Consider the following 17,426-nt stretch of genomic DNA (forward strand, 5'->3'; position numbering starts at 1 on the left):
AAAATGTATCAATCCCTTTAAAAATGTCCATTGATTATAATCCACACAATAATCCACATTTCCTGTTGCTGCAGGATTATTTTCCTGCTACGAGAAACCGGTCAAGTTAAGATCCTGTATCTGTATAGTATACTGTGCTAGTAAGATGGGAGGTGGTTTATAGACATAAAAGTCAAGGAGAGGCTGTGAATCAACTTCTATGAATCACCTTAAAGGAAGACATCTATGCAGAGAGCATCAAAGCAACACCTCTCTGCTTATTTACTAGAGTTCAACATGTCACTGTAGGTAATTGTGTGGCAGGCAGCATCAGCTATACAAGGGGATCCAACAGGTTTAGCAATTCTAAACACAAGGTTGTTGATTGAGTGGCAATTACTGACAAACCATTCATAACACAACGGGCATAGATATAGAACTAGTAAGGAATCTCCACTACTATAAGTAGAGTACAACCGCCAACACGCTACTTGAGAAATGCAATTGTCGTTCTATCTCGACAGAGTGAGATACCAAACAAAAACACTGATTAGGAGTCCACTGATACTTTCCCTTTAGTGGGTACCCAACCAGCCAGGCTAAGCTCTCTGCTCTGCCATGGAGTATTAGGGTCAGCCTCATACAACCTAAAAGAGGGGGAATGTAAACATTTTTGCACTTCCTGTCTCATGCATAAGAAAGCGGGTCCCTCCCTCCTAGCAGCACTCCTCTCTCTCTCTCACACACACACACACATACACACACACATACACACACGCACACAGAACCCAGCTGTTTGAAGCAGGCCTCGCTTGACGTCACATGGTCTCCCAGGCAACAGGCTACCACAGGGGTGTTACTTTTTCCATTGCTCTGAACCCTCAAAATCCTTCACCTAAATTAAGAAGTTCACTTTTGGGGTATATGTGTGTGTGTGTGAAATGAGTGTGTGCGTATTTGGTTCACATCACTGCTGACGTCCCTCTCACTGAGATCAAGGGAAAGCACAACAACAATAATATAAAAAAGGTGTCAATCTCTCTCATTAGAACTCGTCTGAAGTGTTAGCCAGCTGTGTTGAGTGAGTGTCACCATTCTGCACCATAACACATCACATCCTGTTGCCCAGGCACCACAACAGCATGTCCAGCCATTTGGTTGTGATAAGCCCCCTTCATCCTTCCTGTTGGAGACAGGAAGCTGCCATCACTAAAGCTGCCATCACTAAATGCAGCCTTATTAGCTACCCAGCCATTTAAACTGCCATCCCATGCATCATCAACAACAACAAGAACAACAACAAACTGCAAAAACAACAGATAACGCTCCATGGGGTTTCCAATGGGGAACCCCTGGATCTTCAGTCTTCCTGAGTCTGGCCATGCAGGACTATCCCTGGACTTGACGTGAACTTCAATTCACAGAAAAATATCAAGCCGGATGTTAGAAAAAAACAACTGGCCACAGCCCAAGACAAAGATATCATTCAAATATGTATATATTCTATCACGTGAGTAATAATATTTTAGATAGATCATTCGGACAACAGGGAGCTAGTTGGACTGCAACAGTCAGTCCAACTAATGACTAATGTTATTGAACCACCGCACAACTTTTTGACAACGCTAGAGAAACACCTGACTGCACCACATTGTAGACAGCAGCTCCCCTGGGCACTTGGTATTGTGCCTGTTGCAACAGGCAACCGCAAGCCTGCATCATCTGCACTGCAGTTCTAGCAAGGCTACACTGTGCTGTAGCGCGCAGGGCTCTTCCCTCCTCTGGTCGACACAGGAAAAGGAGACACCACCGTGACATGGTTCCAGATGGGTGTCACAGTGCCCACAGCCCAGAGAACCCCTTCCTAATAAGCTCAATAACCCATAACAAAGAACTTGGCTAAAGCATTAGATTTGCATCCAGACTATAAAAAGCCATCTGAATGCTTGATAATATAAACAATAGAGCTATAATGACTATTTAGTAACAAATATATAATAGGCCATATATACGGTACCAGTCAAAAGTTTGGACAAACCTACTATATCAAGGTGATAGACTTGCTTTATTTTTGTTGTTGGGATTGGGAAACCTCATTGGAGGCAGAGCAGACGACTCCTGACTAAAGAGGCCTCTTACAATAGGTTTGGTGCATAGCCACAGGAAGTAGTTCAGGGTCGGGGGTGCTGCGATTTTATTTGCGGGGGAGGGGGGAAGGGGGCTCGCGACAAATAATTTTCTCCACCCAAAATATATATTTTTATTGATGTAATAGTGCAGTGCAGCTGCCTTAGCTTCACAAGTAATCAGATACGTAGTGCTGGGGGAGCGTGAGGGAGCATGACATTTTTGGAGGGATAAATTCTAAATACATTATATTTAATTACCACAAATTTCATGAAAAACGATACAATGACAAACCAAATAACTATGTAGACTACAGCAGCCTAGAGGTTGGTAAACAGTGGTTTCTTCCCTTTCTTATGGTGAATTATGAATAACTGTTGGCTACATGTGTGCAATGCAGAGGCCCATTGGAGACTTGACAACTTCAGAACGAATAGAAAAAAAGAAGAAAAAAAATCACCTGTCTGCCTTGATGTTTATAAAACTCCACCGATCTGCTCTTGCGCAGTGGAACCCAGAACGATATGTGACCATTTGGTTACAGCTGCACCATTCTGCAGAGGACACGCAAACCAGAGTGGCCACTGTGAAGCCCAAGTTGCTGGAGCTCTGCTTTGGATCTTTAACCTATATTGACTATTGGTTGAGACGCAGGGCCCATTAAGGTAGGCTATGTCAGGGTGGGAAATTGAAAATATGAATTGGGCCAAGTTGGAGGTAATAATGCTTTTAGGTTCTAGTTTATTGAGATGCATGAATACACCACACCAAAAGCTTGATTTTTTGTCATGCCTGTTCCCGCTCTTCCTCCCCCTGGCGCTTGAGGGCACCAGGCTCCTGAGGATTACGCAATCGACTCACCATCAGTACACACACCTGCCTATCCCTGTCATGGGCATCTGCACTCATTGGACTCAGCTCTGTTTCTTGTGTTATTGCCTTCCCTATATCTGTCTGTTCCCTAGCTCTGTTCCCTGCTTCGGGATTGATTTTTGTCTTACCCGTGTACTGACGCTGCTCCTGTCGTGTTCTTTGTCAGGTTCCTGAATAAATGTTTGACTCCCCGTACCTGCATCTCCTGTCCGGCATCGGTCCTTCCAGAATCCCAAAGCCATCACACAAAGCATCGGGGAGTACTGGCGTTCCGGTTGGTGGAGACGCTGGTTCTGGGTCGCCGCAGATGGAACCGGGGGTGCCCATCCAGCTCGTCGGGCTTCCACGCACTAGCTGGCTCAAGAGGTTTCCTTGCCCCCGTTGGCTCGGAAGGCGCCCATCCCACGTCGGGCCTCAGCCGGATCGCCAGGTCTTGTTCGCCCAGCCGGCTCGTCAGGATGTCATGTCTCCGTCGGATCATTGGGCATCCACGTTGCAGAGGGATCTACAGGCGTTCATGCCTCAGTCGGATCGTTAGGCTCCCATGCCTCAGCCGACTCGCCAGGCTCCCACATCCCTGCCAGTTCGTCGGGAGTTTACCCCCAGCCGGCTTGCCCAGCGCCCATGTCTCGGCCGGCTCCCCCAGGTGGGACGCTAGGGGGGTGGGGTACTGTCACGCCTGTTCCCGCTCTTCCTCTCCCTGACGCTCGAGGGCGCCAGGCTCCCCAGGATTACGCAATCAAGCCACCATCAGTATGCACACCTGCCTGTCCCCATCACGCGCATCTGCGCTCATTGGACTTAGCTGAACTCTATTACTTGTGTTATTGCCTTCACTATATCTGTCTGTTCCCTAGCTCTGTTCCCTGCTTCGGGATTGATGTTTGTCATATGTCCTTGTTTACCCATGTGCTGACACTGCTCCTGTCATGTTCTTTGTCTGTTCCTGAATAAACGTTTGACTCCCCGTACCTGCTTCTCCTGTCCGGCTGCGGTCTTTACATTTTATGGCTGTTTTAAAACAAATTTTCTTGCAATTCTACGTAGTAATGATTTATGGTCACTACTTATGTTCATCCATTGATTTGATGATTAAATATCTGCAAATAAATTATATGAATTCATAGTTCAGCCCTCTGTTTTCTTTTATTCTGTAATCGGGTATATTGTAGCCATGTGTTCAAGCTAATCAAGTCAAAGTTTATATAATGCCGTCCTTTTAGAACCACGATGAGTGCTCCAATCGTGTAAAATAACACTCATCAAGATCTGTTGCCTCCACCTAGTAGCCCTCATCACTTATTATTATTATAATTATTATTATCATTATTACAGAAGATAATCACTTCTCACAATGGTGCTCGTTTAATAAAGTTAGATCAAAGCTGAAGCAATGTCTCACAAAATCACATTACGATGAATTAGAATTTAATCTAACAGAACCGAACAGCATAGCAGGCCTATAACATTACTGTTCCACCAAAACACCGCATTTCTAATGACATTTTAGGATGGTTAGCTGAAGCTGAATAGTCCCCAAAAAATGATCACGTGCCAAAACTCAGAGCCACTATGCAGGATATACATTATGCTTTGATTGAAACAAAATACAAGAACATTTAATAGTTTGTCTATTATTAACATCATCTGCTCTAATTCGCTCATGAAACAGTAATTTAAGAAGATCGAAATGCATGAAACTGATTGAGATCAATCAAATGATTGGCATGCAGATGCAGTTTCACCGGTAAAACGTAAATAATTATCATTCATGATTGACAGTGATGATGACCTATTTTGAAATTAGGTATGCCTAACTTGGTGTTTGAGGGTACTAAAAACACTGTGCCTTCGGAAAGTATTTACACCCCTTGACTTTTTCCAAGTTTTGTTACGTTACAGCCTTATTCTAAAATGGATTAAATACATTTTCCCTCGGCAATCTACACACACTACCCCATAATGACAAAGCAAAACAGGTTTTTAGAATGTTTTGCTATGCACTGTATAACATTTTCTTGGGACAATATGTGTGAGCATTGGCAGACGTTGCAATTGGAGGATGCATTTTATACATGTTTTCTACAGGGCTCTCCAACCCTGTTCCTGGAGAGCTACCATCCTGTAGGTTTTCATTCCAACCCTCATCTAGCGCACCTGATTCTAATAATTAGCTGGTTTATCAAATGAATCGGGTTAGTTCCAACTGGGGTTGGAGTGAAATTCTACAGGATGTTAGCACGCCAGGAACAGGGTTGGGGAGCCGTGATAGGTTATTCAATAGGCTGTTGGTACAAACGTTGATTGAGGAAATGACGTCATTTACATATATTTTGCGCTCCATCATCTAAATAAATAGAACTACACAGCTGCAAGTAAGATCTAAGGCAGGTCTGTAGCCGGTGGTGTCTGTATGCTGCCCACTGGTTTCATCCATCTAAACAAAGCCAAAATGCAACCGTACTAGAGGTTGACCGATTATGATTTTTCAATGCCGATACCGATTATTGGGGGACCCCCCAAAAAAAGCAGATGCCGATTAATTGGACAATCTTTTTATTTAAATTTGTAATTATGACAATTACAACAATACTGAATGAAAACGTATTTTAACTTAATATAATACATCAATAAAATCAATTTAGCCTCAAATAAATAATGAAACATGTTCAATCTGGTTTAAATAATGCTCGTTAAGTGTTGGAGAAGAAAGTAAAAGTACAATATGTGCCATATAAAAAAAGCTAACGTTTAAGTTCCTTGCTCAGAACATGAGAACATATGAAAGCTGGTGGTTCCTTTTAACATGAGACTTCAATATAAGTTTTAGGTTGTAGTTAATATTGTATTTATAGGACTATTTCTCTCTATACGATTTGTATTTCATATACCTTTGACTATTGGATGTTCTTATAGGCACTTTAGTATTGCCAGTGTAACAGTATAGCCTCCGTCACTCTCCTCACCCCTACCTGGGCTCAAACCAGGAACACATCGACAACAGCCACCCTCGAAGCAGCGTTACCTATGCAGAGCAAGGGGAACAACTACTCCAAGTCTCAGAGCAAGTGACGTTTGAAACGCTTTTAGCGCGCACCCCGCCAACTAGCTAGCCATTTCACATCGGTTACACCAGCCTAATCTCGGGAGTTGATAGGCTTGAAGTCATAAACAGCTCAATGCTTGAAGCATTGCGAAGAGCTGCTGGCTGTTTGAATAAATGCTTATGAGCCTGCTGCTGCCTACCATCTCTCAGTCAGACTGCTCTATCAAATATCAAATCATAGACTTAATTATAACATAATAACACACAGAAATATGAGCCTTTGGTCATTAATATGGTCGAATCCAGAAACCATCATTTCGAAAACAAAACGTTTATTATTTCAGTGAAATACGGAACCGTTCCGTATTTTATCTAACGGGTGGCATCCCTAAGTTTAAATATTGCTGTTCCTTCAATGTTATGTCATAATTAATTAGTTCGCAACGAGCCAGGCAGCCCAAACTGTTGCAAATACCCTGACTCAGTGTGCAATGAACGCAAGAGAAGTGACACAATTTCACCTGGTTAATATTGCCTGCTAACCTGGATTTCTTTTAGCTAAAAATGCAGGTTTAAAAATATATACTTCTGTGTATTGATTTTAAGAAAGGCATTGATGTTTATGGTTAGGTACAGTCGTGCAACGATTGTGCTTTTTTCGCAAATTAGCTTTTGTTAAATCATCCCCCGTTTGGTGAAGTTGGCTGTCTTTGTTAGGAAGAAATAGTCTTCACACAGTTCGCAACGAGCCAGGCGGCCCAAACTGCTGCATATACCCTGACTCTGTTGCAAGAGAAGTGACACAATTGACCTAGTTAAAAGAAATTCATGTTAGCAGGCAATATTAACTAAATATGCAGGTTTAAAAATATATAATTGTGTATTGATTTTAAGAAAGCCATTGATGTTTATGGTTAGGTACACGTTGGAGCAATAGTCCTTTTTTGTGAATGCGCACCTCATCGATTATATGCAACGCAGGACATGCTATATATATATATATATATATATATATATATATATATATAAAAATACAAATAAAAAATTCTGGGGATTCTGCAGCACAATCAGCACCCTACTTCCCATGGCTATGGTTTGGTATTGAACTTAAGGTATTTGCCATCATTTTGGTGTAATCTACAGCTGTGACTAAGAAAGGAAGGGGCAGATGCTCGAACATGTTGAAGTGCTTAGAAGGTTTTCAGTCTGTGTGTAAACAATACTACCTGCCTAGGGACATTCATAATGTCAATTTCCACAACAACTTAAGGTGTTGAAGCGCGAGGTTTAACGTCTCCGTGGCTACCACGCTGGAACAATGTGAAGAGAACCCATACACATGTGCAGATACAATGTGTGAGAGCAAAGTCTTCCTTCTCGCTCATCAAAATATCTTCGGTGCTGCACATATGGCAACATCATTTCGCGGAGTCTACATTTAATATAGACCACATGGTCAATTCAGTAAGTCAGATTTTCTATATGAATTGACTTGCTAGAGTTCCAAAATGCAGCATTTTGACATGTCACTCTGCATCCTCTGTGACTTTATGATTTTGACCCCAACATTTATCCAAGTTTTCACCATGACTGTAAAGCCCTAGTTATTTTGCTGCTTAGACAAAGTCATTTCCAAAGATGATTATATATTTAATGTTATTACTGATTGATTTTAAAGTTGGGAGAACAAAAACCTGTCCCTCATTCCAAGGTCAACCTTGTTACTTGAACTGAACTCTCGTTTTAATATGGTGAAACTATTCCTTTTTAAATATTTGTTTTTCAAAAGAAACATTGAACATCTAATAGTCAAATCACAGTATAAAAGCAGGTGAGCTGGTTCTACTCTTTTTGGACATTTTCTGGTGTTTTGTGGTGGAAACCTTAGCGGTTTGAACATAACACAGTAATCCTGTTACCCATAGATAAGAAAGGCTAGAAATGTTTTAAACGATTGACATATTGTTGTGACGCTTGCATTCAATTGCCCATCCCTGTTGCACAAAATAAGCTTCCATTTCTCCTGTCACAAGGGGATTTATGGATGATTTAAGAGGAACTAGTCAAACCTGTTATGGTCAACTTTAATTGGCACTTAATAGGCAGTTACTATAGTATATATTTTTTGACCTCTTGAGATGGGAACGTGCTTTTTATGACTGAATGTTAAAATGAGGTGAAATAAAGCAACAAAAACAATCTCAACAAGTTACACTACTCAAAAGGCACCTAATTGGTGAAACGACCCACATATAATTCATTAAAAGAGAATACTGTGAAAAGTAAGTATAAACTATAGCCAATAGACTAAAGAAACCTACTATTTATACCCAGTTAACTTGAACTAATTGGAAAGTAGCAAAAAATGGCATTATAAAATAAAATATGCCCATTCCAGCTGGGTCAATTTCTCCTGTCTGCACTCCAAACACCTTAACCACCAATCTGAGTTCACTGCTATATATCAATTACAGATCAGTGTATCATTAAGGTCAAGATAATATCGCTCAATAATAAGCAGAGGTCTCCTGGGTAATGGTTCTGCCATCTATCATCATTAAGTAGCTTGCTAAGTGTATTTTCTCTTTTTCTGGGATTCACACTTTCCTCAGACATAGGCCAGTAAAAGAGGACTGCCTCCCTGTCATGGATACATAAAAGCAACACATTCCTCTTCAAAGCAAATCAATTACAGTGTAAACAGCCTTCACGAAACCAGCACAGTTCCATTCACTTAACTTCAAGGCTATCTGGGCCATCTAGGCCTTGCGGCTGTGCTCTGCATTCATATATTTATTTTGTTTGCTATGGTCAGCCCAGATGGGCACAATGAAGTGTTTTCTCCCTCTGATTTACTTGTTTATCCCAGACAAGACATCACATGGATCTCCTGGCACACGTCCCGTACAGCATGTGGAGCACATTATCCTCATCCTGCCACTTTAGTCTGCCACTGGAGGCCTGTGTCTGTGTGTGTGCTCCAGCTGCAACCCAGCAACACAACACTGTGATGGCGGTAATCAGTGACGCATCTCAGACATAAGGTCAGAGTCAGACGTAGACAGGCCAAGGAGGTTTTAATGAGATGACAAATACTCACAGACGATTTCCAAGGTATATTGTAATTAATATCTCAGACCACCCAGCAGCAGCACACTCACCACTAATGACATTTATTGGTCCTAACACTTAGGGTAAGCAAATCCTGGTGCATTGTTTTAAAGCAAACTCTTCCCTTAACGTACAGATGTAAGATCTTAAATGGATCATCCTGTTGTTGCAAGAAATTTCCTGAACAGTAGGAAATGCCAACTTGTAATGTATTTTAGGTTTAAAAGGCTTTTAAAGTTTATAATTTCCCCTAAATATTTCAGACTTTATTTGCCCTAACTGAAAATGTGTCAACACCCACAAAAATGGCCATTAATTATAATCCACACAATCATTTGCATTTCCTGTTGCTGCAGGATTATTTTCCTGCTGTGAGAAACTGGTCAAATGAAGATCCTACACCTGTATACACATCCCCTCATATATAAACCACGCCAGAAGCCTTCTCTTTGAAGAACGTCCAACATCGGTCAGAGTCATAGTCTCTGAGGTTGACAACGGGACACAGAAGTACCTTTGTTAGTGAGAATGTCAACCGTTATTCAGGGAGGAAGCGGATCGGTTTGTTGCAAGAGCGCCGTGTGACAAAAAACTTGAGGAAGAGAGGCCCCCTAGCAAACGTACAAGTTAATTTAAAGATGGGAGTGTCACGGACCTACATATGCCACTTATATGTGTCGAAACAGAATTTCCCAATTACCTAAAAAGCTTTCTTAAAACTTGAATTATTAACTTCAGTCCCTATTTCATTGAACAACAAACCAAATGTTTTGGGTAAAATTAGATTTCTATCTATCTACCCATTCAATGTGAAAGAGAAGATACATTGATTAGTGACAGACTAAATAATGAATGAGTTTGTTCCTTAATAAAAATGAGTTACTCACAGCTTTCTGCTGGGTGTTAAGGAGGGCAGGTGACAGTCCCTCGGCTCTCTCCGGGTCGCTGGAGATGTCGTCCTCTGATTCCTCCCAGGATGAGGAGAAGCCTGTGGAAGAGGCTGAGGAGGAGGACAGCTTCCTCAGGGCTCGGGATGATCTGGGGCTGTGCTGGGGCTCGCTGCTCAGATCACAGCCTTCTCCCTGGGCCTCCATCCCGTGGTCCGTTACTATGACGGCTGGGATGGTGGTCCCCACCTCTGGGCAGCTCCCCTCTCTGTCAGCCCATGCCGAGGCTGCTTGCAGCTGGGTTTCCATTGGCTCCGTTCCTGCCTTTGTCAGGCAGGTCTGGGCCCTCTCCACAGGGTGCTCACTGTCACTGCCTGCCAAGAAGCTGCCAATCCTCAGTGAACTTGGGGAGTGACTGCTTGCTGAACTGTCTGCTTGGGACAAAGTTCCTGCTGATTTCTTCACAAGCAGATTTCCCTGTTCTGTATTTGGGTCAGCCATGCTATTTTCTATTCTGCCATTCCCCGTTACTCCCTGCTCCGAGCGGAGACACAATTTCCCATTCTGGAGTTCCTTGGGAATGCTTGGAGAGCAGTCTCTCTGTGGGGGGTTGAGTGCGGGCACCTGTGTGGGCTGACTGGCCTGGGAGGCTGGGCCGGTTCTGCGCGGGGCCCTAGGACTGCGCTGGATCTCAGCGTTCTGAACCTGGGTGCGCAGGCCAGAGATCTGGGCCTCGAACAGACCCACCTTCTTGTTGACCTCCACATTCAGGAGCTCCCGGTGGATCTGCAGGAGCTGCACTGTGCGCTTCACCTCCCCGTTTGGGGCCTCATCATCTCCGTTGCTGCTGAGTCGGCGGACACGGTTGCCCACAATCACCCCCAGGGTATCAGGGTGGCGGCAAGGAGAGCGGGCCCTGGGGCTGCTGGGGCCTGGAGAGGGGGGAAAGACGAAGGAGCCCCCAGGGGAGCCAGGACTCAGGCTACCAGGGCTGTAGGGGCCCCCAGTCACCAGGAGTTGGCAGTAGGTGGAGCGGTCTGGCACAGGGAGCACAGGCCTCCCAGTCCGAGGGCTGCTCTCACTCTTCAGATTGTTGCTATTCATCATAATCAGACTGCTCAGGGCATAAGCAGCCATAGTATCAGGCTGGCACTGTCAGTATGTTCTCCCATCTAGCTCTCGTCCTGGTTGGTGCTCTGGCATCTACACACCACCATAGCATTTGGTGGGGTATGTGAAAAGAGAGGTGGAATTTCCTGCTGAATCTTCTATGGAGGAGAGTTGTTGGAGAGGAAAAATAAAACATAGTCAGTAAAAGCTTCAATAAAGGCTGAAATTATATGACTTGCATTTTAATGAGAATAAAGCTTATTTCCCACACTGTGGAGTGTGGACTAATGAGTGTGTAGCTTTCATTTTGTTCTAAAAATATGACCCAGCAAATCCCTCACAAAGGTAGCATTCCTTCCCAAGGCAAGGCGGATTACTTGCCTATACAAGAAACAAATAAATGTTGCATGAAATAGTAATGTGTTTGCTTTTTCTCTAGCTAAGAAAATACCCAGAGTTGAACTTTTGTTACTTAAAAACTACTGTAGGTAATAACACAAGAATAGATTTACTTGTTGCCATTAGTCTTAGAGAGAGATTCACTGTAGCTCTCTACCGTAAACTACATGTTCCTGAAATGGAATGATACGGCTATTTGCCCTTGCTCTTTTATGACGTGCTTGTCTACTCAGTTTTCTTTTTAATCTAGGGCAGCCCCCACATTTTGTCTGCGAATGAGGTCCAGCAGCGTTTGAGGAAATACAGTTTTAAGTCTTCTGCTGGACAAAATACAAAGTGTATTCCAAATACCTAAAACATATGCTTCTGAAGGAGAACATCTACACGGCCATTTATGTCTATGCTTCAGTGAGACAGAAATGTGATTAATAGCGTAATACTTTCAGACTGCATTCCTGAATCTTTATATCACATAACGTTGGTTTAGTTAACCTGTGACACAAAACAGTCAAAACAAATAATCCCATAACAAGCCTTGTAGGCTATTTTGAGAGTGAGTAAGCATATTGTGACTGAGCTCAAATATAGGGATCTAGAAACAAGTATCCCACTGGGCATAGATGTCAATTCAACGTCTATTCCACGTTGGTTCAACGTAATTACATTGAAATGACGTGGAAACAACATTGATTCAACCAGTGTTTGTCTAGTGGGATACTGTTACTGTAGGTTAACTGCAGTGACTAGAGTCTCTGGAAAATATGTGAATCATAATAAACATAAAAGACAGAAGGAAAGATGAAGTATAAGCTACATTTATATGAAATACTGCAAGATTAGTGTTTCAGGGGGCAGGGAGAGAAGAACACATCAAGTATTCCCTTTTAAGGGAAAAGAGCTGATGCAAGACATTTAAGAAGTATTGTTTAAAGGGCACCCTGGATCAGAACCCAGAAAATCATCATCCCTGCTGAATGTATGTTACACAAACAACTTTGACTTAACATTTTAAAATGATTCCCTGTATACTTTACCAGACAGAGTTGGGCTTTGGATTTTCCTATGAATGGTTCTAAATGAGTGTTCGTTGCTTTTAAAATGGCACACTTGTCTATATTCTGCACAAGCCCACAGTAGATATATATTGTTACACTGACACACCATGGAACAACAATTCATTACCTTATAGAAAATACTACTGTTCACCTCAAACTGAAATGTTGGTTAACATGTGGCATTATGCTTGAATTACAGCTGCAGTGTGGCTCCCCACACAAGCCTCCCCAGTCCCCACCATCTGGAGGCAGAGAGGAGGAGGAGAGCCAGGCAGGAGATGTCAGCCAGGTAGTCTAGTGGTTGGAGTGTTGGGCCAGTAACCGAAAGGTTGCTGGATTGACTCCCCGAGCTGACAAGGTCAAAACCTGTTGTTCTGCCCCTGAACATGGCAGTTAACCCACTGTTCCCCGGCAGGCCGTCATTGTAAATAAGAATTTGTTCTTAACTGACTTGCCTAGAGAAATAAAGGTTACATTTATTTAACAGGCATTCACAGGGAAGCCCCTGTGCCTCTGGCCAGGTGCCTGGGGACAGGTCAAATTCTGACCAACTACTTAGCGTCTTTCTCTCCCAGTCAGACCCACACCTCTCAGAGGCAAAGTAGCACTTCCAGCCTCTATAGAGGGAGTAGAACCTGTGATGGTTCCCATGAACTCTCCATCACCTCCCTGGAACTTAGTCAGAATTGACTAACTCAACTTATTGTCTCTCTTTGTATGACCGGCCCCCAAAAAAATGTACATATGCAAACATCACAAATAAAATTTTAAAAACCATGAGGATTTGCCAAAGATAAATCGAATCCGTACAATAAATGGACTGCGGTGGCTGTATTTCATTTGGGACTTGATTGAACTAATATTCAACGATTTACAAGTTTGTTTTGTTTAATTTATATATATATATTGTTTAACTTTGACAATAATTGGTTCATATGACATAAAGCAGATTCTCTCTAGTACAATAACTACATATCTCTGTCAAACACGTGGTAATCTATAGCTGCATGTGAGCTTTACTGCAAGCTCAACTTGCCATTGTTATAAAATGCTTACTGGGTTTGGATCATAACCATCATGACATTCTTTAGCAAATCCACATCAATAGTTTAGCTCATCTAATAACAAGAAGAAACCAAGAGAAAAAGTGCAGTAGTTTATAAGCCTCAACTATCATTAGTAATATTTTCTCTGACCTTCTTTGATACAATAGCAATAATAATAAATATATGTATTATTGTTATTATAAATTATATTATTATGATCATTATCATCAGCAGTATCTGGGTTATATCCTTACAGTTGTTGTAACAGAGTTCCAAAATTGTTGATACATTGTAACAACAAAATCTGTTCGCTTTTTCCCTTGTTGTCAATAGCTAAATACAACAGTACCTCATATCACTTGTTCATTTCTCACATTTCTATCTTGGTGAGCAGCGTGGTTGTAAATAAAGGCTGAAAATCTGTTATATAAAGAACGTTTTATCTAAATAGCTTTTACCAACGCAATTCAATTAATTCCGACAATTTGCTTGGAAAGTTTAAAAAAGACACCAAACAGACTCATCGGAGATGAGTGTCTTACCTTGTACTAACAGACACCTCGTCCTAATAGAAACCCCTCTATGAGTTCTGAAATATCGAACGGGTGGCTGTCCGACCAACCATCAAAGCCGATGAGAATGTGTACAGCACAAAGTGCTATCCAGCGCGTCTCAGAACATTCAATACCTGTTGAGCGAACTTCACACAACACGCAATCTTCTTATTTCCGGACAGGCAAAAGGAAGGCCAGTTCTCCCAGAAATCAACTTTTTCTCCCGCTGCGTGTCCAAAATACTTGCTCTTATGACCCTTTGAGTTCTTCAACACCTCGCTTCGGCGTAGTAGGCTACGAGGCTGTTGTTTGCTTAGTGTAGGCTACTACAAAAAGCAGGAAGGAAGTAGACACAGACAGTCATTACCACGCAACAAACAGCTTTTCTCCCAATTGCCTAGCAGGGAAGAAAAAAGCTTGATACGCACACAGCCTTAGGTTGAGATGTAACCGACGTTGTTTTGGGTTGTGTTTTTGGCTGGGCTCGTGCATCTGGATTGGGTCATCACATAATAAAACTTAATTGGAGTGAAATTTATTCATTAAACCCAGGATCATAATAATGAACGATAATGTAAAACAACATAACATTTTAGTAATATTAGTGATCTGATATTAAAGTCACATCACATTCTGCATGTTTGTTCTGCATTGTATAGTCACAAACCGTGCAAAAGGTGAAATGCTACCTGTCACTACAACGACATTTTATAACTTTATGGAGAATTGATCACTGTTCAATCAAACAGTGTTTTATTTACTTTATTCTATATTTTTAAAGCAAACGTTTTATTGAAGTAATATTATATAATATTATAGTACTACCTACAGTAAATATTTGCCTTTTTTTAACTTGAGACTATCACTTCCTGCCCCTGCTCTTAGCATATCTTTAGCAAATTTCTATTTACATGGCTCTAGGGGAAAGTGTTAATTTCCCTAATGGCCCTTATCAACCAAATCAGACCATACATTAATAATTATACATTGCTATCTTGTAGGCAAATTGTAAAACATATTTCTCACAATTGTTATTTGAATAATTTATAATTAATTTAGAATTTATGTTACTCAATGTGTTATCAATAACCATTTGAACCTTTTTGGAAGCCTCTGTTGACCCTTCAAACAGCAGTGTGCAGAATGAGTGTGAAACAGATCTCTGTGAAATTCACATACTAACTTATCTATTTCATAAATTCAATCAGTCATTTGCTGTAAAGCAGTCATTACTCACCCATTAAAATTCTAGCTCATGATTGTGTAGATCAGCGGACAAACCAATGACCAATGACCATTTAGTAGAAGGGAGGGAAGTGTGTCAGCTGGCATACTAAACTGGATGGAAAATGCTAGTGGCCTTTCTGATTTGAATGAGCCTCGTTCCCTGATAGTTGGTATGAAAATTAACTTTCCAGTCCCTTGAGATTTCAGACCAGGTTAGGTCATTGTGGCCCTCAAATTAAAATGATTGCCTCATGTTTGACCATTTTAGTGTTATCAGCATTTAACCATGTCTGTTAATGCACAATGTCCAGCGTGCAGCCCCACACAACTCAGACACTTTTATGAAGTTAATAAAGGGGGAAGATTTACACAAGCTTTAGACACATAGTCACAGATCTACCGTGGTGTTTACTTCAGTGAAACAGCTTAATAATAGTAGTCTCTGTTGCTAAAACAGAAAGATTGTATTAAAACACAGCATATAAACACTGGATCATTTTGGGGGAGGGGGGGTGAATGTTTGCCTATGTGTGTGTGTGTGTGTGTGTGTGTGTGTGTGTGTGTGTGTGTGTGTGTGTGTGTGTGTGTGTGTGTGTGTGTGTGTGTGTGTGTGTGTGTGTGTGTGTGCGTGCGTGCGTGCGTGCGTGCGTGCGTGCGTGCGTGCGTGCGTGCGTGCGTGCGTGCGTGCGTGTGTGTGTGTGGTTTTACTATCCTTGAGACAAAAAGTCCTCACAAGGGTAGTAGAACAAGAAAACATTTGGACAAGTGGGGACATTTCAACAGTTCCCACGCGGAAAAAGGATATTTTAGGCTTAGGGGTTAGGTTTAAGGTTAGGGTCACAATTAGATTTAGGGTTAGGGTTAGGGGTAAGGAAAATAAGATTTGAATGGGAATCAATTGATTGGTCCACCACAATGTATATGTACCTGTGTGTGTGTGTGTGTGTGTGTGTGTGTGTGTGTGTGTGTGTGTGTGTGTGTGTGTGTGTGTGTGTGTGTGTGTGTGTGTGTGTGTGTGTGTGTGTGTGTGTGTGTGTGTGTGTGTGTGTGTGTGTGTGTGTGTGTGTGTGTGTGTGTGTGTGTGTGTGTGTGTGTGTGTGTGCGTGTGTGTGTGTATGTGTAACCTCAGTGTTCCCTACAACTGAGTCTGTGTCATGTTTACCTTACAAGTAGTCAGAAATTAACTGTATAATGGGTGTGTCTGTCATACACGGACATCAACATCATGAGTACTTTCTAGACCCCATAAGGAGGGAAATCATGAGGTGAACTTTGAGATAATAGCCCTGTGTGTCAATAAAGACCAATCACATGGAAAAACTATGGCTGCGAGGCACTATCCAGATCTGTTGTTTACTGAGGTAGTAAGAAAAATCTATATCCATCCCTGACCTATGCAGATGTTGGTGGTTATACATTTGTCAAATGTCAAGTAAAGTGCACTGTACATGGTCTCTCATTGAAGTCTATTTTTTATCAATATATGTCATGGAGGGTGACTTTATCCTGTGAATGATCTAATAAAGAAATTAGATGCCAGGAGAGGGCCTGTGATTTCATTTGTCAACTACCTGACTGATATAATTTCCTATGATCAATATGGTTATCAATCAACAACAGAATATTGTTACGGAAGCTGTTATGGCTACTGCATAAAAAAATATACAGCTGATGCAACACTATAAATATACTACATACAAATATGAACTGAATGAGAAGTGAGGTGAAACAAATGAAAAAGTGTAATCCACTTTCATAAATTTATTCAAGTCCTTTCTCGCTCGCCTATATTTTCCACAGGTGATGTAATTTGCCAGTCACGTACGCCATCGCGTGACTGATATTGGTACAAGCAAATGTGTAAACGTTTTTATAAGAGGAAAACTTTTGAAAAAATACTAGTAGGTGGGGGTAAAAACTTTTTTTAAATCACTAACCAACCAGGTATATAATTTTATGCTCTACTACGATATTTCTGTAATATAACTAATACGAGTAACTGATCATCTTTG

At 41.7% G+C, this 17,426-nt stretch overlaps 1 protein-coding gene across 2 annotated transcripts in view; it reads right to left on the minus strand.

The window, feature by feature from the left end:
- itpkb (inositol-trisphosphate 3-kinase B) overlaps positions 1-14,768 on the minus strand; it is a 47,731-nt gene extending 32,963 nt beyond the window's left edge. Inside the window, exons 1-2 of one of the 2 annotated variants that reach the window (XM_064991060.1) lie at positions 14,322-14,768; positions 10,024-11,291 (exon numbers count right to left, since the gene is read on the minus strand). In XM_064991060.1, coding sequence (XP_064847132.1) covers positions 10,024-11,160 — 1,137 coding nt within the window. In that variant the 5' untranslated portion in view covers positions 11,161-11,291; positions 14,322-14,768. Of the gene's footprint in view, positions 1-10,023; positions 11,292-14,175 lie in introns of both variants that reach the window. The other variant, XM_064991059.1, reaches the window with a different exon arrangement.
- Between the last annotated feature and the right edge of the window lie 2,658 nt (positions 14,769-17,426).

The sequence above is a fragment of the Oncorhynchus masou genome, chromosome 16 (assembly GCF_036934945.1).
Source record: "Oncorhynchus masou masou isolate Uvic2021 chromosome 16, UVic_Omas_1.1, whole genome shotgun sequence".
NCBI lineage: Eukaryota > Metazoa > Chordata > Actinopteri > Salmoniformes > Salmonidae > Oncorhynchus > Oncorhynchus masou.